A 19,982-nucleotide genomic window follows, 5' to 3' on the forward strand; every position below is an offset into this window, starting at 1 on the left:
GCCCAAATAGGGCTTGGGCTAAGTTTTTCAATTGCAAAGGTTGGCTTGGGAGCAAGGCCGACAACAATGCCTGTATACTACTTAGCTACGTCCTCATAGATGCTGAAACCAGATACCACAAGATCGAAAAACGGTAATGGTGGCACAAAAGCTCCGACCATATTTTTAAGCACACCTTTGGAGTACTCACTAGACAACCCTTGAAAAAGTCATGCATAATCCAAAAATCTCGTGAATTACCTTCTCACCTAGAACTATCCTCAAAGGCTAGGCCTTAGCTGATTTCATGGTTGAATGCACACTGGCCTCTGAAGAAGAGAAGATAGAAGCTTCGGAACCCAGCACCCAGTGGATGTTGCACGTGGACGGATCAAGCCCTAGCCAATCCTCAGGGGTTTTAAATCCAACTCGCTCTTCAGTTCACCTTTGAAGCCACCAACAATGAAGCAAAATATGAAGCATTGATCGCGGGGCTCAAATTAGCCAAATCGGTGCTAGCACAAGACCTTGCAACCCGCAACAACTCACAGCTAGTAGTAAACCACATAAACAAACAATATGAATCAAAGGAGGAACGAATGGTTAAATACCTGTCGAAAGTACAAAGCCTCATCAGTCAATTTGACACATTTGAATTACTCCAAGTACCCCGCACCCAAAATGCCTACGGTATACCTAGAGCAGATCGATGAGGAAGAAGTAGAGTATGAAAAAAAAAGAAAAAGGTCTTTAACTTCTGGCTTTGGTTCTCATGCTGCTAATGAGGTTATCAATACTAAAATTGTTAGTAAAACAAAGGTAAAAAAACTGTTGGTTTGAAGGCTGTAGGGAAGGAAGAATAAGAAATTGATTGGACTATGTATCTGCATCTAGTCGAGTCATTCCAGCCTCATAAACATTCTGCCAAAGTTCATAGTCGTATCCGAGCCAGAGTTGAAGGAGGAAGTATTCAAGCTCCGTAGCCACTCCTGATCCTTGGGAGAACTCATATATCTCTCCATAGCTTTCACCTCGACCTCCTTGAGTTCTAAAAGATGTTGCTCTTGAAGAGACTAGATTGCTATCTCCTAAGCAGAAACCTTCTTGCGAAGCTCCACTTGGAGCTCGATAGTCTCAACCTGAAGTGACTCCTTGGCCTTCACTATCTCACTCTTTTCAAGGAGTAGCTTCTTAACCTCCTCCTATAGCTCGGCACTCCTTCTCTCATGGGCCGCAGACCTGGCCTCCGCGGTGCTGCACTCCTTGCCAGAAGACTCTAGCTGTCCACTAACCTGTGCTAGCTTATCCCGAAGCTACTGAGTCTCCTACTCAGCCTTCCACATTCGAGTCATCATTTTCTCAAAACGGTTATACACCTCCATCAACCAGTAGAAACCCTATCAAAAGACAATATGTTAGCACAGGCTAAACCTGTGAAGTTCAAAAAAAAAAAAAAAACTCACGTCGCAAATGTGCTGGTACATGAAGTCTAAGACGTGAGAGTCAGGTAGCTTTCGAAACTTATCCAAGTCAGGACATAACCGCCCTTTTTTGCCCCAAACATGGGCCACCTCCTTATCAGCAACAGAGGAGCCTTCTTCCAACAGGTTCAAGGTCGGAGGCTGGGGAGGACGGTATACTTAGAGCAACTAAACGAGGAAGAAGTAGAGTATGAAAAAGAAGAAGAAGAGAAAGATTAGAGAAGTGAAGAACAAGATCAGGAAAGTGATGATGAAGAGGGGGAGGATGACGATGAAGATTTTGTCAAGAAGGCTCTTCAAAGCACGGGGCCGTTCCAACTCTAAAGAAGTCTTCGGCAAAGAACTCTGCTATGCCTATTTCCCAATCTAAGTTTACCGCTCCAGTTAAGTGCACTATCAAGTCTCATGAGGAAGATGATGGCAAAGATTCCAAGAGAAGGAAGAAGAAGGCTATGGACGTAGAGGAGGAGGATGCTGAGAATAAATCCAATGGTGACAATGTGAAGAAGATGCCTTTTCAGATGGTGTGGTTTGAGGATTATGAACTTGGGATCTTGAAAGGTATGCTTGATTACTATTCTCAGAAAGGCTCTGAAGCATATAACAATATGACTGACTTTCATGAATTTATTAAGAACACGTTCCATGTTGATGTCTCCAAAAATCAATTATCTGATAAAGTCAGAAGACTAAGGAAGAGGTTCATGAATAATGCATGCAAGGGAAAAGAGGGCAACGACCTAGTTTTCTCAAAATCTCATAAAAATAAGGTCTTTAAGTTGTCCAAGAAAATATGAGGTGCTTCTGGCTCTGCTTCTCATGCTTCTAATGATGTTATTAATACTCAAACTATTAGTAAAGACAAAGGTAAAATCACTGTTGAGTCATTCCAAAACAGAGAAGGTTCCAGGGAAGGAAGAATAGGAAATTGATTGGACTATGTACCCACATCTGATCGAGTCATTCCAGCCTTATATGGACATTCTACCAAAGTTCACTACCGTATCTGAGCTAAAGTTGAAGGAGGAAGTGTTCAAGCATAGTAGGTACTCCTGACCCTTGGGAGAACTCACGCATCTCTCCACAGCCTTCACTTCAACCTCCTTGAGCTCCCAAAGATGTTGCTCCTAAAGAGACTGGATTGCCATCTCCTGGGCAGAAACCTTCTTGTGAAGCTCCTCTTGGAGCTCAATAGTCTTAGCCTGAAGTGACTCCTTAGCCACTATCTCACTCTTTTCAATGAGTAGCTTCTTAACCTCCTCCTCTAGCTCAACGCTCCTCTCGTGGGCCGCAGACCTGGCCTCCGCAGCTCGACACTCCTTGCTAGAAGACTCTAGATGTCCCTTAATATGTGCCAGTTGATCCCAAAGCTGCTAAATCTCCTCCTCAGGCTTCCACTTCAGAGCCATCATTTTCTCAAAATGACTGCACACCTCCATCGACCAATAGAAACCCTATCAAATGACAATACGTTAGCACAAGCTCAACATGCGAAGTTAAAAAAAATAAAAAAGGAAAACTCACGTCGTAGATGTGCTAGTACATGAAGTATGAGACATGAGAGTTGGGCAGCTTTCAAAACTTGTCCAAGTCAGGATGCAACGACCCTTGTTTGCCCCAGACATGGGCCACCTCCTTATCAGTAATAGAGGACCCTTCTTCCGACAGGTTCTAGGCCGAGAGGATGGCCTTCCTAGCCTGACGACGACGTCTAGGGGAAGTAGCAGGAACTCCCCCATGCTGGCCTTAACTCTCCGGCATAGCCTCGTCCTCCCTCCTTTTTTGACCTTCTTGTCTTAGGTCAGTGGGTGGGTTGAAAAGCTCCCGGGGAACGGGATCACCCCCCGTGACCCGACGAGCAACAGGAGGTTCTATTGGACCCTTACCCTTGTCCATGCTCCTGAGGTTTGTGGTGTCCTTCTTTCCTTGCTGGCGCTCCTCCTTGGATGACTTCTTGCTCAGCCGAATAAATGTAACTATGGCCTCTTCACCTTACCATGATCCAAGCTGGGGCCTCCAGTGCCCCTATTCTTGGCCTCCCGCTCTTCGGCTCTCCTCTTTGCCAACTCAGCCACTTTGCACTTTCGGGCCTCTATCGATGCGGCTACAAGCGTTTGGGGATCCAGGTGGACATTTATATCTATAACATCACTGTTTCAGTTAGAAAGGCAACCAGACAAATCGTGTAAGGATACAAGAGCACATTTATAATAAAACATAATAGATAAGTAGTACAGCTGAGCCCTCACCCCTTCTCGGATCTCACTGAGGTCCCACTTCCAAAGGAAGTCCTCCTCGTTGAGCATCTGAACATCCAGCCTCCCCTTTTAAGGACAACTCGACCGTTTGCTTCTCGTCTTTGCATAAGGAGGGGGCATGCTTCAAATTTTTGAGAGGGGGTTCAGCTCAGCCGACCCGGAAGGGGTTATCCGACATCGTCAGGAAAAAGAATCGCTCCTTCCATCCTTTCACGGAGGTAGGCATAAACTCAAAAAACTACATTGTCCCATAAGGTTTTCCTGCATCCCAACGAGTGAAGTTGAACCAACCGATTTATGCCGCTTTAAGACAATAGTGGTAGAAAGGGCCGATGGTAGCAGCGCATCTTAGCTGAGTGACGTAGACAGCAAAGCCGCGCAGGGTGCTCTAAGAGTTAGGCATCAACTGACTAGGAAAAATGCCCCAAGAATTTAGGACCTCGAAGACAAAGGGCGACACATGAATCCTTAACCTGTAAAAGAAAGCCGCCTCGTACATGGCCACCTCATCTTCATTGGAGTCTGCGAACTCCCTATGGTTTGAGATCCGCATTACAATATCCCCTAAGATCCCATACAGCTCATGGTACACTTCTAAGTTTTCAGGGGGAAAGACCCCATAAATAGCACTAGCAACCTAGCACGGGCCAAATGACGAAGTAGAACCCTCGCCTTCACCGTTGTCAGCATTGCCCTCGCCTTCTCCCAAACTCTCGGTGTTGGAGGTTTCCACACCCTCTTTTCCTTCCTCGATGATAGCCCTAGCTCTAGGACCAGTTCCTTGGGTAAGTGTCTCTTCCCCCTTCGGATTGGGTCTGCCATCTGCCTTAGAATTCGAGCCGTCATTTGAAGACTCATATCTGAAAGAGGTGTCTTCACTAGATGATGGGGTAAAGGAGGGCGCAGGGCAAGCCTCTTGTGGGGTTCGGGCCTAACCATTGCTAAGGGGACATGTTGTTTTAAGTGGAGGGCCCTGGCAAGTAGCTCCGGCTGGAGGCCATTCCCTTACCCAAGAGTGTTTCTAGCAACAATGTAGTAAGACCAGGTGCGAGCCATCAGAAAAACACAACAAAAGGTAAACAAGACTTACTGGATAGGGAAGTGGATATTTAGAGAGACACGAGCCACAGATGCACTTCTCCACCGCAAAACTAGAGCAATGAAAGTTTGATTGAACTCCCCATAAGATGAAAATGGAGTAGGGATGGGGAGATCTTCTATTTATACTCCATCGAAGGCCACTTCAACGTCTTGGATCATATCAGATGGACGAACAAGATCGAGAGATGGTCGCTTTTCTTGAGGTCCAACAATCGAGTAAAACACGTGGCCACACTATAAGATCTTCACTCCCTGTGAAGGCGATGCACGACCGTAGTCATAAATGTAGGCCCTAGTATTGACTAGTGAACTGCTGGGTTAAGCTTTGATAACCCGACCTGTATTACCGAAGCTAGGGGGCCTATGATGCGTCATATTGTGTCACTGGCCTGGGACACGATATGGCCATTTGCGAACTAGGCCTCGCCTCGTCCTACCCTCGATGAGCTCTCACCTCTGCCATTTGGCTTGGGTCGGGTCATGCTGAGGTGAAGAGGCTAGAATCTACATTCATTCGACTGGGCAAGAAGTCGTCCGAGGAGGAGGGTAAGCTAGGAGAGAAGGACACGGCAAACCTCAGGAGCATGGACAAGGGTAAGGGTCCAATGGGACCTCCCCTTGCTTGTTAGGTTGTGGGGGATGATCCCGTTCCCCAAGAGTCATTGGTTCATCCTTTCAACCCGCCCATCGACCTAAGCCAAGAAGGTCAGAAAAGAAGGAGAGAGGACGAGGCTACACTTGAGAGTGATGGCCAGCGTGGGGAAGTTCTTGCTGCTTCCCACGGGCGGGCGCCAATCTGATGTCGTAAATTCTGACAGAAGGAGGATGCTTTGTACAATAGTGAAAGTTCTATGCACTGCAAGAAAGAACAAGTCAGCAGGGGGCACCGGAGCAGGCCAATGCGATAACCCTCCAATGATAAAGTCAGAATCTAGCAACCATCTCTACTGTCTTTCCATTTTTTTTTTCTTTCCCCCTCTTGGATGTTTACCTTTTCTCTTTATAAGGGCTGATCCTCTCGGGTCCCACTTCTCCACATTCTCATGGATTTACATGGGAAGGGGGGGAATATTTTGAATATTCCCTGTCCTCTAGGAGTTGGATGGCATTAGGGATTCTACCACAATGCTTTCATGGTGTCGTGGGAGAGTCCTCTATGGGTGGTTCCCACTTTTCTCGACACATTACCTCACCATCTTTCCAAAGTCCTGAGTGGATGAAACTCCCAACCGTTATGACGTAGCACTTCTCCATGGCCCCACGTTTGCTAAAGGCGAGGCGGGGATGAGGCGTGGGTCTGTCCCCAAATAGCCGAGGTCAGAGCTCGGCGAGGGCTCGTTTGCAAATGGCTGAGGTGAGAGCTTGGCGAGGCTAGGACGAGGTGAGGGCTTGTCTGCAAATGGTTGTATCGCTTCCCGAGCCAGTGACACAATATGACACATCAGATCCATATCACCAAAATGGAATAAAACTCTCCAAAACAAAACTTTAATAGAGGGCATCGCCTGGATAGTGCCCACAGGGGCCTGGTTGCATGACACATGATTCATAAAAATTCAATGATCGAAAATTTGAAGCCTTATTTTTACTCACTTGACCCATCCATTGCTTACATCTAGCCAAAATCGACAACCTTATCTCAACCAAACCTGCTTATCGTCTTTTCTAATATCATTTTTTTTATTCTTTTCTATTTTTTTGTTTATTTAGTTTTCATTATCAGGTTTTAATATAATTCCCAACCTTGCTTTCTTTCTTTTCTTTACTATCCATCGTGACAACCATAGCAAGGCTGAGTTCTGTCGTCCACTCCATTGATCATTTCATTTGGGTTTTGTTGGTTTTTGGTGCTAGATGTTGGTGATCTCCTAGATTAAACATAGAAGAAACATTTGGCTCTGGCTTAAGAATATGAGTTTAGAATCAAAACTGTGATACCATTTACTAAATGGTTAGGTTTTGATTTTAAATTTGAAAAAGCGGTTTGGTTTTAGTTTTAAAGTTTAAACCGTTTAAATAAATTGTTAAATCGGTTAACATTTACCTAGTAAGTTGTCATTCAATGTTAAGTTTACATACATTTTAATAAAAAAAAAATTATGTTTACCTTAAACAACTATTAAAAAAAGGGTAATTTATAGCGCCACCCCCTGGTGAATGCCAATATTATAGAAACACCCCCTCTCTTTTACCAAATTAGACTCAGACCCCCTACCGTCAATCACTGTTAAAGAATATACCTTATATGCTGATGTCAGCTACTATATTTAATTGTAAATGCCAAAATACCCTTACTAAATATGAAGTACCTAAAATACCCATGTAATAAGTTCCTCTTTCTTCTTTATTACTCCTCTGCAATGGCGGATTCCCGAGCTTATTACAACTTCTTGAAACCTCTTCCAAAAACCGGTAATGGAAAACCACCAATGGTTTGGATGGTTGCTTGTCACTACTATTCTCAAATGTTCCACACTTCACAAGCCCTCGGTGGTCACCAGAATGCCCACAAGCGAGAAAAAGCTGCAGCTCGCTGGAGCTACATTATAGACCGGTTAGGTTCTCTTCGTACTGGTCCATCTTCAAACCCTCCAGCTTAATATCTCTATCAGTACTGGCTTGACCCACGTGGGATCCACTTTGGTTCGTCTTCTTCTCCCTCATTTCCTCTCCAGGGCCAGGCGAGCTCCACCGTCGAGCAACTCTTCCGGGCCAGAGTGAATGAAGACGACCTCGACCTCACCCTTTGTTTATAGTTTTTTGGTTTTTTTTTTTAACTCTTATATTATAGATTCAAGAGGAATATTTAGAGTTTAATTTATTCTCGAAAGTGTTTATAGAGTATACCTTTCTGATCTTCAATATGTGTTTAATGTTTATGGGATGTTTGAGTTTCCTATATAGATTTTCAATACCCACTGAGATAGATTTTCTATTAATGTTTTGAACATGAATGATGGACCAAAGCTCTCTCTCTCTCTCTCTCTCTCTCTCTTGTGTATGAAGATTCACCAATAGTCTATAGTTGTCGGCGAGTTGTGGAAGCAGCAATGTGTGGGTTTTATTTTTTTTTCAGTGTATATTGATCTAAGATGTCTGCATAGAAATCAGATCGATGGTGAATGTTCCCATTAGGGACTCAAAAGTTAAAACACATTATGAAGATCTCCCATGCCCTTCCTGATCCTCCGCTGAAACTACGGCTTCCACTAGACCAGTTAACATTCTATTATGAAGCTCTCTCTCATCTTAAGGAGAAGCATCGAATGCCGGAAAAAATTACTCAGAAGTTTGAGCTCTTGCTAATACGGATAAAACCATATGTATTTCATTACAAGTAATCTACTCTTGCTGTTCTAAAATTTGTTATGCATCACTAGTTCAATCAATAGGTAGAGGTGAAGAGGAATTGAGTTTTTTTTTTTTTTTTTTTGGGTAGAAAGAGAAATTGAGTTAAAACATAAGTTAAGTGAATAGGGTATAATGGTCATTTCAACTCTTCACTTAACAATGACTGACAGTAAAGGGTCTGAATCTTATTTAGTGAAACAGAGTGGGTGTTCTTATAATTGTGGCATTCTTTAGGGGGTGGCGTTGTAAATTACCCTTAAAAAATATATATATAACAATAAACAATTCAATTCATTGTTATAATTTAGGTCCATGTTACTAAAAATTTTAAAGGTAAAGAAATTGTTTAAATGAAAAATTAGAAAACATAAGAAAACCATTAAAATCGAAACCATTTATAAATGTTTTTGGTTATAATATATAAAACCGTTTGTTTAATAATTCGATTTTGATTTCACCAAAAAAATCTTGTATCAAACCAAATCAATCTATTCATATTGAAATCGAACCGATTAATACCCTTGCTTGTCTGACTTGACTGAACTTTGATTGCTCTTATCTCTGATTTCGATAATAATTATCAATTGTATAGTTAAGGAAGAAGACTTGCAGGTTTGATGGAGGTGAGGTTGTCAGGTTTGGGTCAAAGTAGGCAGTGGATGGGTCAACAGGATAAAGTTTGAAATTTTAAACAGTTGGATTTGAGGCAATCACGTGTCTCACAATTAGCCCTTTGGGCACTATCTCCACGATGCCCTCTACGGACAGGAGCCGGATCGCAAGAAGTGTACGAAATACTCTAAAAAATGTTGATTTCTAATATTCTATGCTCCTTCCCAAAGCATCATCGTTGTTTCCAAGACCAGTGAAAGTGTAAAACCCCTTTCCCAGATACTGATCTTGCCTTGCAAAACTCCTTCCCATTGTTCTTGAGATCGGCCTCAACAAGGGGAAGTCACTTACGTCGGAGCCGGCAAAGTGGAGAGCGGAGAGGCCAGGGATCTTGATGTGGACGATGAACTTGAAGAGCTTCTTCTTGTTGGCAGGGGTAAGGAGTTAGTTGATTTTATTCTTTATGTCAATTTGTTCTTCTAGGGTTTCATATTCAGATATATCGTTCTTGCTCTGTTAATTTTTATTTTTTTATTTTTTATTATTAATTATTATCTTAGATTGTTGGCGGTGGTTTTTCCTGATCTGAGATCTTGTCAGTGTTCTTGCGCTTTGTCTGTTCAGGTTTAAGGTGAAGATGTACTTCAACTTCTTGATTGCTCTTTGATCAAGGCCATTGCTGTCACTCAAGTGTCTTATTTCATTTTTCATTGAAGTGGAAGCTCTGATTTTCCACCAAGGTAAACACTTCTTTTTAATTCATTTGGGTTGATGGATCTGAGTTTCTTGTTCAGTTTGGTTGGTTTTGAGTTTAAGTTGGATAAATTTCGTTAGATCCGAAGTTAAATTTTTGGATTCTGCTTTCTTTTTCGACACTTTGTGGTTGTTTTGATCATTATTGAATTTTTCAAAGAAAGCGGCTTCTTGTAAGTGATTTGGGTAGTCCATGTGGTTTTGATCTTATTTTTGGGTTACTTGTTCTGTGAACAGTTACTGAGGCCATTGAAGTTTCGATTGAATTGATATAAATTCTTGCTTGATGCTGTGGGAGTAATTTAATGAACTCACTAAGTTTACATTTCTGAGTTCAGACTCTGAGCAACAAATGGTTGTCTTGGTATTTTTGTAATTTGTGCACAACCGATGGTCATTGCTTGTGGAAAGAAGTTGTCATAAGATATACAGCTGGTGGTGAGGATGAATCCCCATTTGATCAAATTGTAATTGGAAGTCAGTTTTGTCTTGTTTTATTGTGATTCCCTTGTGTGAGGGTAGAATGATTTTATCCTTCAAATGATTATCTACTGGTCTGTTCTTTCAAGAGTTCGATCTATGTTTATTCAATGATTAGGATGCTTTGTTTCATCGAGTCCAGTCTGTTTAAGTAAGTTTGTACCTGATGCATGAGTGATTTCTAAATTTCTAAGTTTTAGAGTTTGCTTTTGGTGTCTGTTTTCAGATATGGGTATCAGTTTTAATTCTCAAGTTACTGTTGGTTTCAAAATCATAGTTTTCTTTTGATTTTCACAGAATTCTTGATTGCATCCTAACCATCATCAAGTTGCTTTTGTCAAATTAATCTCTTCTTGTGCTCTTACTAAAATCATATGAACCATATCAAGCTCGGAATGGGAACCGAAGATAGTAGTTGGAACATTGGCGACGCACTGAGTTTTCCTTGGCTTCTGTCACATCTTTGTGGCCATTGTTATTTCCACTGCTCTTTTGTCTCCTCAATGTGGTTGAAAGTTGTGCCGTGTCGGGTTTAGTAGGTTCTTAGTCTTTGAACCATTAGTTCATCTAGTTGTCATTTCATTTTCTGTGTAATAGTGTGTTTTATTTTAGTAGCAGTACTGCAGTTCACTTGTTGTCTCTCATTTCAATTTTGAGGTGGTGTTTTGTGTTAGTGTTCATTAGGCATAGATATGTACAAAGGATTAGTGTGGCGAAAGTTAAAGAAGCCTTAAGAAAGATGAAAACAGGAAAGATACCAGTCCCAAGAGATACCAGGCCCAAATGAGATCCCAAATGAAGTGTGGAAAACCTAGGAGTTTGGGGGGGGGTGTATATTAGTTAACTAGTGTGTTAAACATGATTATGGGCATAAGGAAGATGCCTGATGAATGGAGAAGTATTGAAGTCCCGATTTACAAAAATAAAGGGGATGTCCAAGGTTGCAATAACTGTTAGAAGCATAAAGCTAATGAGACAATTTGGATTTTTGTCTAGTAGATCCACGATAAAAGTTATATATTTACTGAGGAAGCTCATGACAAGATATAGATATAGTAAAAAGATTTGTATATGGTCTTTATTGACCTAGAAAAAGCTTATGACAGAGTACCTAGAGACTTAATCCGGCATGTTCTAATGAAGAGAGGGATGTCAAGTAAATTTTTGGATGTAATTAAGGATATGTATGCGGGTGTGGTGACTAGTGTAAGGTCCATGGGGGATCAAGGGAAGAAATTCCCAATTACGATTGAATTACATCAGGATCTACCTTAAGCTCTTATCTTGGATGAGATAACCAAGAGCATTCAAGATGGTGTATGCTCTTTGTAGATGATTATCATTTTGGTGGATAAGAGAAAGGCAGGATTAACGCGAAGTTAGAGCTATGGAGATCAACCATGGAAACAAAAGGCTTTAAGATTAGAAGAATGAAGATAGAGTAATGACATAGTGAAAATTAAGGAAAGTGAGATCCCGTAAAGTGACTATTTTAGATATCTGAGATCAATCATAAGAAAAAAAAGTGACATAGAGGATGATGTTTCTCAAAGATTTAAAGTGGGGTGGATGAAGTGGAGAGGTGTGTCCGGAGTACTGTGCGACCGACGTATCCCTTTAAAGCTTAAAGAATTCTATAGGACTGTTGTAAGACTAGCCATGATCTATGTGGTGGAATGTTGGGCCGTTAAGAAGTGTCATATTGCAAAGCTATGTGTAGTAGAGACGAAGATGTTAAGATAGATGTGCGAAAAAATTAGGAAGGACAAAATATGGAATGAATGTATTAGAGCTGATTTGGGGGTTGCCCCGATCAACGCTAAGCTTCGAGAAATTCATTTGAGGTGGTATGGTCATGTTCAACAGAGGCCTAGGGATGCCCCCGGTAATTAAGTGTGATAGTATTCAGGTTGAAGGAGCTAAAAGAGCTAGGGGCAGGTCTCAAATGACCGTAGGAGAAGTTGTGAGGAATGATATGCATAGTTTGGTTCTTGTACCAAGTATGACTTCGGATAGAGCCTATTGGAGAGCAAGGATCAGCGTAGCCAACCCCATTTAGCTGTGTTTCTCCTAGCTTTTTGGGCTGTTCTCTTTCCTCATACCCTCATACTTACATCTTTTATTTTGCATCTTGCATTCTTCATCCCTCTTATGGATTTATCATTTTCATTTCTCATCTCATTTCTGTTCCATCTTTTCTGCTTAAGATGCTCTTTAACTACTTTGTTTGTTCGGGATCCATGTAGCCGTCCTCATTGGACGCAGTCTTTAACTACTTTGTTTCTTTGGATCCATGTATCCGACCTTATTAAGTTGGGATAAGGCTGAGTTTGTTGTTGTTGTAGTATTTAGGGTCTTCATTTTTATAGTTTCTTATGTCTTCTTCTTTTTTATTCTTGTTTTATGTTCAATTTAAAGGGGTCCTAATAGTGTTTTTGGGTACTGTTCGTGTATGTTGCAAGTTGTCACGAGCCATTGTATATCTTGTAACAATCCGTTTAGTGTTGTTACATTGTTGAATTTCACATTTGATAGTCTATAATTAATGTTGTCATGTTCCAATGTTGAAGTTTTAAAGTTCATAATAAGGGTTGAACACTTGAACCATATGGTGTCAAATCTGTGTTTCTGAATTTACATGGTTGTGGTCCATTGAGTGCGAAAGAGGATGGATAATGGGCTGTTATTTGTTAGCACTGAATTGATACGGCTCTGACTGAATTACTTTATTGAAGCGAGATACACATGGTCATTGATAGCTTCATTCCCTGTTGTATCAGCCATTGCATCCTATGTATTTGGTATCCTTTGTACGAGACAAGTGGCATCGCCACTGTCTGTATAGATTGAAGTGTTGCTGAATGTTGTATATGATAATAAATGTGTTAAGTGCTCAATGAATGTGCGGGGGGCTAGAGCAATGAACCACAGATATTCCCTTTAAGTCTAATCTCAGCTGGATGACTTCATTGGAGTATTCCCCTTGCTGTGCTGTCCTTACATTCGTTGATTGGTTACTATCCCTGCTTCGTCATATCAATGCTGGACTGTACGGACAACAAGGCATAAGTTCAGTAGAGAGTGCATCATATGTGCTTGCCTCGTGCATGTTATCATCAAACTCTTCCGATGGTTCTTCTAAGTTACTGTGTTTGATCATCAGTCTTTACCTTGTCACCTTGATGTTGTGCTGATTTATTGTGGGAGTTTTGATATTGCAATTGCTGAGAATGTATTTCCTGCTGAGGCAGTATATAAGAAGGCTTAATTGTTTGTTTTTGTCTACTAATTGGAGGATAGGCTAGATAGACAATTAGTTTGAAGTAATATTTGGGATTAAATAGGATCATTAGTACTAGATGACTAGTATTGTTAGTATAACATAGTATAACCAATTAGGATAACATAATATAATTAGCTAATGTAAATAATATGATTAGTATAATTAATTATATAATATTATATAATTAATATAATTAGCATTAGTACATACATTATTATAATTTATCAATTAGTGTAATTAGTACTTTTAGTTATGGTTTTAAGTATTGGTACGTATTGTACTATATCAGTATCATTGGGCATCGGTACGATAAGTATCGATACGGTACATGGGATTTTTTGGTAACATTGGTGTATCAGTGTATCGTATCATATCGGTACGATATGTATGATACATGCGAGACATATTTTTGATTTAATTTTTATATTCCATTTACGTATTGGTAAGTATCGTATAGTATCGTATCGATACGATACAATACGGTCCTTTTAAGTAGCTAAGGTTCAAATTTTGCTTTTGTTTCATCTCCTCTTTGAAACAGAAGCTCTTTTGAGTCTTTTCTCCATTTCTCCTCCTTTCCCCCTTATGGTCCTTTTAAGTAGTTAAGGTTCAAAATTTGCTTTTGTTTTATCTCCTCTTTGAAACAGAAGCTCTTTTGAGTCTTTTCTCCATTTCTCCTTCTTTCCCCCTTGATTCAAGCTTTGGAGTCCAACATTTGAAGGAAACCTTGTGAACAACATTTGAAGCAAGTGAATTGCAAGTTGGAAGTGGAGGAAGGCCCTTGTTCTTGAAGAAGGATCAACTTGAATAGTAAGTTCTTAATTTTACACATTTTTTTCAATTATAGGCTATAATTATCAATTTCTTTTACAAATCTAAGGTTTGTCATTGTTAGAATCACACTTTGTTCATGATAATAACAAGAAAAACACTAGATTTACAAGGATTCACACATTTTTTCAAAAGAAAATGAGGGTTTTAATTTTTTTTCAAATTTCTTAGATCTATTCATGATCAATGGTAAAAAATGTTTGGATTTTTTATATATGATGTAAAAACAAGTAATCTACAACTTCTATAAAAAATTTGATTTTTCTCAAGAATGTGTGTGTGTGTGTGTGTGTGTGTTTTTTTTTTTTTTTTATTTGAAATTAATTAAAAATTTTAAAAATACAAAATATTGTTTTTTTGAAAATTTTGTTGATTCAAGTTTTAAAAATAATTTTATAATTGCTAAATACATAATTCATGATTTGAAATGTAACCCACACTTTTTCTCCAAAAAAGTGAGGGTTTTATTTATTTATTTAATTTCGTAGATCTACTCAAATTTATTGGTCCACAATACGTGCATTTTTTGATATGTTAGTTAAAAAAAATTAATCTACAACTTCTGTAAATTTTTTTTCTAAAATGTTTTTATTTTTTTTTTAATTCCAAAAATTAATTAAAATTTAAGAAAATTATTTTTTTTTTAAAGAAAATTCAGTTTATTTTAGTTTAAAAAATTTTGATTTTGAAATTATATGCACACTTTTTTGGGAAAAAAATGTGTATTTCAAGTTTTTCTAAATTAGGAAATATACAATTTTTATTTCCTTTAAATGCATTTCATTTTAGTTTTAAAAAAAATGCTATTATTTACTAAATTAATAAATATGCATATTAAGTTTCATTATGTATCTTTGTAGGAAGATGGTGCCTAAAGGACTGCCTATGGATTTTGGATGGGCTACAGTTAAGAAAGTACAAAATAATAGGTTGTGGACAAAATGCAACTACTATGATACCGTCCACCCAGGAGGTAGAATCACCAGACATAAACAATATTTGGCAGAAGGATTTTCTAATGTTGCCAAGTGTACAAAGTGACCATATGAAATAAGCAAAGCAATGAGGAAGGGGAAGTAGAGATAAAGCAAAACAAGCTGTTGAATATGAGGATAGATTGGTTGAGAATCTAAGGGATCATGAGGATTATGAAGGATCCTATATGGAATCAGAGGATGAAGATCAATAGCTTGCACAAGCAATGCATATTTCAAGGGAGGAAGCAAGAGAAAAACAATGGAATGCAAAACAGTTGAGAAGAAGTCAATCTGTAGGACCTGGGTGTGGTAGCCTGATGATTTATGAACAAGGTTCTGGCTTTGCAAGTTGTCCAAGTGTAGATATTGCAGGCACTGTGAAGGGCATGTTTGGTGCATTCTCAAAAAATGGTAAAGGCAAGGGGAAAAGGAGCCCAAAAATTAGAGATATGAGAGATGCACCATATGATCCTCATGATGAAGGGAGTTTTCAATCAAAGACATTGGGTAAGAAAATTGGGGAAGCAATCTCTAGGTGGTTCCACAGTTCTATGATCCCACCTCACAAAGCTAAAGATCCATACTTTAAGGCTATGTCAAGGAGATTTAGGCATGTGGGAAAATGTGAAGCCACCCACACCTCATGAAATTGCTAGGCCATACTTAAACGCTATTGTGAAAGAGGTGGATGAATATATTAAAGAGTTTAAATACAAGTGGCCTAAATATGGAGTGACCATGTGTGATGGGTGGAGTGGACCGACGAGGATGTCCATCATCAATTTCCTCATATTTTGTGATGGAAAAACGATTCCATAAGTCTTTTCCCAAAAAAGTGTGCATATAATTTCAAATCATGGTCATTGATCTACTTAATTATAAAAAAATTTTAAAACTAAAATGAAATGAATTTTCTAAAAAAATAGTATTTTAAGTATTTTTATTATTTTTAGAATTATAAAAAAATTAAAAATACAAACATTTTAGAAAAATAATTTTATTTTTTTATAGAAGTTATAGATGAAATGTTTTTAACTAATATATAAAAAATGCACATATTGTGGACCAATAAATTTGAATAGATCTAAGAAATAAAAAATAATAAAAAAGAAACCCTCACTTTTTTTGGGAAAAAGCATGGGTTTTTCAAATCATTAATTATATGTATTTAGTAATTATAATATTATTTTTAAAACTTTTTTTTTGTATTTTTCTTAATTTTTAATTAATTTTGGAATAAAAAAAATACACACTTTTGAGAAAATGAAATTTTTTTATAGAAGTTGTTGATTACTTGTTTTTTACATCATATATATATAAAATCTAAGCGTTTTTTATCATTGATCATGAATAGATCTAAGAAATTTGAAAAAAAGTTGAAACCCTCATTTTCTTTTGAAAAAGTGTGTGAATCTTTGTAAATCTAGTGTTTTTCTTATTATTATCATGCATAAAGTGTGATTCTAACAATGAGGAACCTTAGATTTGTAAAAAATTGATAATTATAGCCTATAATTGAAAAAAATGTGTAAATGTAAGAACTTACTATTTAAGTTGATCCTTCTTCAAGAGCGAGAGCCTTACTCCACTTGCTTTAAATGTTGTTCACAAGGCTTCTTTCAAATGTTGGACTCCAAAGCTTGAATCAAGGGGGAAAGAAGAAGGAGAAATGATTCAAAAGAGCTTCTGTTTCAAAGAGGATATGAAACAAAAGCAAATTTTGAGCCTTAACCACTTAAAGGACTATATCGGTACAATACTGTATGATACGTACCGATATGTAAATGGAATATAAAGATTAAATCAAAAGTATGTCTCTCATGTATCGTACCGATACGATATGATACAATACACCAATGTTGCCAAAAAATTCTAGGTACCGTATCGGTATGATAACAATATTGATACGTATCGGCCGATATGGTACGATACGTATTGATACTTAAAACCATGGTATCAATCCCCCCCCCCCCCCCTTTTTTATTTAGTGTATATAGGGATAAAAAATGGCCAAAAAAAGAAGGGCAGCCAAGTTCTGCCCAACCCTGCCTAGCCTTGAAATGGCAAAAAATAGGGGTTTTAAGGTCAATTAAGGCGAGCGGAAGCCAGCCCAATCAGGGTCAGTCTAGGCTGGGCTGGGCCTGAGCCCATGCCCGCCGAGTTTATGGACCTAGGGTTGGGCTAGGGTTTTGGAAAACCTATCTCAACCTAGACTGTTGCACCTCTATTACAGATATTATTTACCAATTTACAGATTAACTGGACTTGATGTTTGGGCACCATCTAGCTATATGCATTTGGATCTGTTCTAGGTGAAGTGGCCACCCAATTTCCTAGCATAGTTGGAGGAAATTTCAATTTTATTTTCTTCATTTCCCTGTTTAATAGCTGTCTTAAAAATTTGAAATGTTTAGGTCCTTTGGATGCCCAGGCACCTTGTCTGTTATGGCAAGGTGTCTCTGTAATATAGTATATTATTTTAATTGCGAGAACCTCCTTGACATGGTGCTTGTCAGGACTGTTGCATGTTTGTCCTTGAGAGTTTCAGTTCATGCTTTAATGTAACTAACAAAATATGGAATTCTTAGGATGGGTGCCCTAGTGACTTTCATTTAATGCTTTGACATAACTGTAGGGCATAGTTGGAACTCTTAGGTGGTGGTCTCGCATTTTTAACTTGTTTTATGGGGTTTGTATACTCAGGTCCACTATCTCACATGCCATCCTCTTCTTTCTTTGGAAGATTGAAGGAAGAAATGAAATAATTATGCTTGCCAATTGCTAGTATAGCTTGGCTGTAGCACATGCACTCATATGTCTTTGATTTGCTCTTTTCATGTGTATTATTGAATTTATTCATAGTAGTAGTGGAGGACTAACAAAGGCTTATATAATGCTAGTTAAAATCTAGCATAACGATATTTCATATGGTAGGATCCACCAACTGGTGATTCCTTACCCTACAGCAGAAAGCATGCTCATCCTTCCTTCAAATGGGTGACATTATTGGTTGGGATCTGGAGAAGATTTGCAAATTAAAAGGACTTCTGTTTGTGTATTGGTTCTTGCTAGTCGATCTTCTTTGTTTACATAAAGAGTACTTAATGTACTGGTTGATTTTGTTTAGAGTGTTGAAAATCCGCTTGTTTTTTATTTTTTGAGTTATCCATTAGTCTTCAATCTGATTTGAGTGGACTAACGTATTTTTGGAACATAAAATTCTCGTTTTTCTACAGCACCTTTTCTAGATTGATTATTGAGATGGTTGGCAGCAATTCTCCACCTGGTTCTCCTGAGGAGAACCCACAGCCCAATTCTGATGTGAATTCACCTCCTGAGAATGATAACTCAATTGATGCCGTAGCACAAAGAGTTCAAGATTCACTTTCTCAGGGGAAGAAACATAAGTTCTGGGAAACCCAACCAGTTGGTCAATTTAAAGATCTTGGAGACATTAGTTTACCTGAAGGTCCAATTGAACAGCCAACACCCTTATCTGAAGTTAAACAAGAACCTTATAATCTTCCAAGTCCATATGAATGGACCACTTGCGACGTTGACAATGAAGAGACTTGCACGGAGATTTACAACCTCCTTACAAACAATTATGTTGAAGATGACGAGAATATGTTCAGATTCAATTATTCAAAGGAATTTCTTCGATGGGCCCTCCGCCCTCATGGTTATTTCAAGAGTTGGCACATTGGCGTCCGTGTTAAGGTTTCAAAGAAGCTGGTCGCCCTCATTACAGGTGTCCCTGCAAAGATCAGGGTCCGAGATGAGGTTGTTATCATGGCCGAAATTAATTTCTTGTGTGTTCATAAGAAGCTTAGATCAAAGAGGCTTGCACCTGTTATGATCAAGGAGGTTACGAGGAGGGTGCACCTGGAAAATATTTGGCAAGCAGCTTATACTGCTGGAGTTGTTATTCCGACACCAATTGCAACTTGCCAATATTGGCATAGGTCATTGAACCCAAAAAAACTTATTGATGTTGGTTTCTCTAGACTTGGGGCAAGGATGACAATGAGCCGGACGATAAAGCTTTATAAGTTGCCTGAGTCAACAGTTACCCCGGGGTTCAGGAAAATGGAGTTACGTGATGTACCTGCTGTAACCCAACTGCTTAGGAACTACTTGAGTCAGTTTATTGTTGCACCAGATTTTGATGAGAATGATGTCGAACATTGGCTTCTTCATAAAGAAGATGTCGTGGACAGCTACTTGGTTGAGAGTCCAGATACTCATGAGATTACTGATTTCTGCAGCTTCTACACACTTCCATCATCTATACTTGGTAATCAGAATTACTCAACTCTGAAGGCTGCTTATTCGTACTACAATGTCTCCACGCAGACTCCGTTGCTTCAACTGATGAATGATGCACTTATCGTGGCAAAACGCAAGGATTACGATGTCTTTAATGCATTAGATATCATGCAGAATGAGTCTTTCCTGAAGGAACTGAAATTTGGGCCGGGTGATGGGCAGCTCCACTACTATCTGTACAACTATCGGATAAGAAATGCATTGAAACCGTCAGAGCTTGGGCTTGTCCTCTTGTAGTTTGAGCTCAAAATGAGCCCTGATTTTACGGTTTGGATAGCCATATTATTTTTTGGTACTTGGTAATTGAATCTACATTGGTTGCTTTATCTCACTTTGCTTTTATCTTTTCTTTGTTTCGTCACTTGGCAACCTGGAACGAGATTTTTTTTCTGCATGTAACAGAGTTTTGAGGCATTTGTAATCTGAGATGCTTGAAACTATCATGGAATGTTAGAGAGAGCCTTTGCATGTGGATAGAACTGGAATAAGGTTGTCTTAAAGAAAATTCTTCCTGAGTCCTTTGTTGTAAACATCAGTCTGCTTGGTT

The 19,982-nt window shown here is 39.0% G+C and overlaps 2 protein-coding genes across 2 annotated transcripts; both read left to right on the forward strand.

Moving 5' to 3' along the window:
- The first annotated feature begins 1,810 nt into the window (after window positions 1-1,810).
- LOC122077930 (probable transcription factor At1g11510) lies at window positions 1,811-2,257 on the forward strand. The gene has a single exon (XM_042643816.1). The coding sequence runs from the start codon at window positions 1,811-1,813 to the stop codon at window positions 2,255-2,257; it is 447 nt and encodes a 148-aa protein (XP_042499750.1).
- Window positions 2,258-8,768: 6,511 nt separating this feature from the next.
- On the forward strand, window positions 8,769-19,965 carry LOC122079482 (glycylpeptide N-tetradecanoyltransferase 1-like). Its single transcript, XM_042645999.1, has 3 exons — window positions 8,769-9,218; window positions 9,407-9,522; window positions 18,343-19,965. The coding sequence occupies exon 3, from the start codon at window positions 18,368-18,370 to the stop codon at window positions 19,670-19,672; it is 1,305 nt and encodes a 434-aa protein (XP_042501933.1). The 5' UTR covers window positions 8,769-9,218; window positions 9,407-9,522; window positions 18,343-18,367; the 3' UTR covers window positions 19,673-19,965.
- Window positions 19,966-19,982: the final 17 nt, after the last annotated feature.

Source organism: Macadamia integrifolia, chromosome 5 (assembly GCF_013358625.1).
Source record: "Macadamia integrifolia cultivar HAES 741 chromosome 5, SCU_Mint_v3, whole genome shotgun sequence".
Classification (NCBI taxonomy): domain Eukaryota; kingdom Viridiplantae; phylum Streptophyta; class Magnoliopsida; order Proteales; family Proteaceae; genus Macadamia; species Macadamia integrifolia.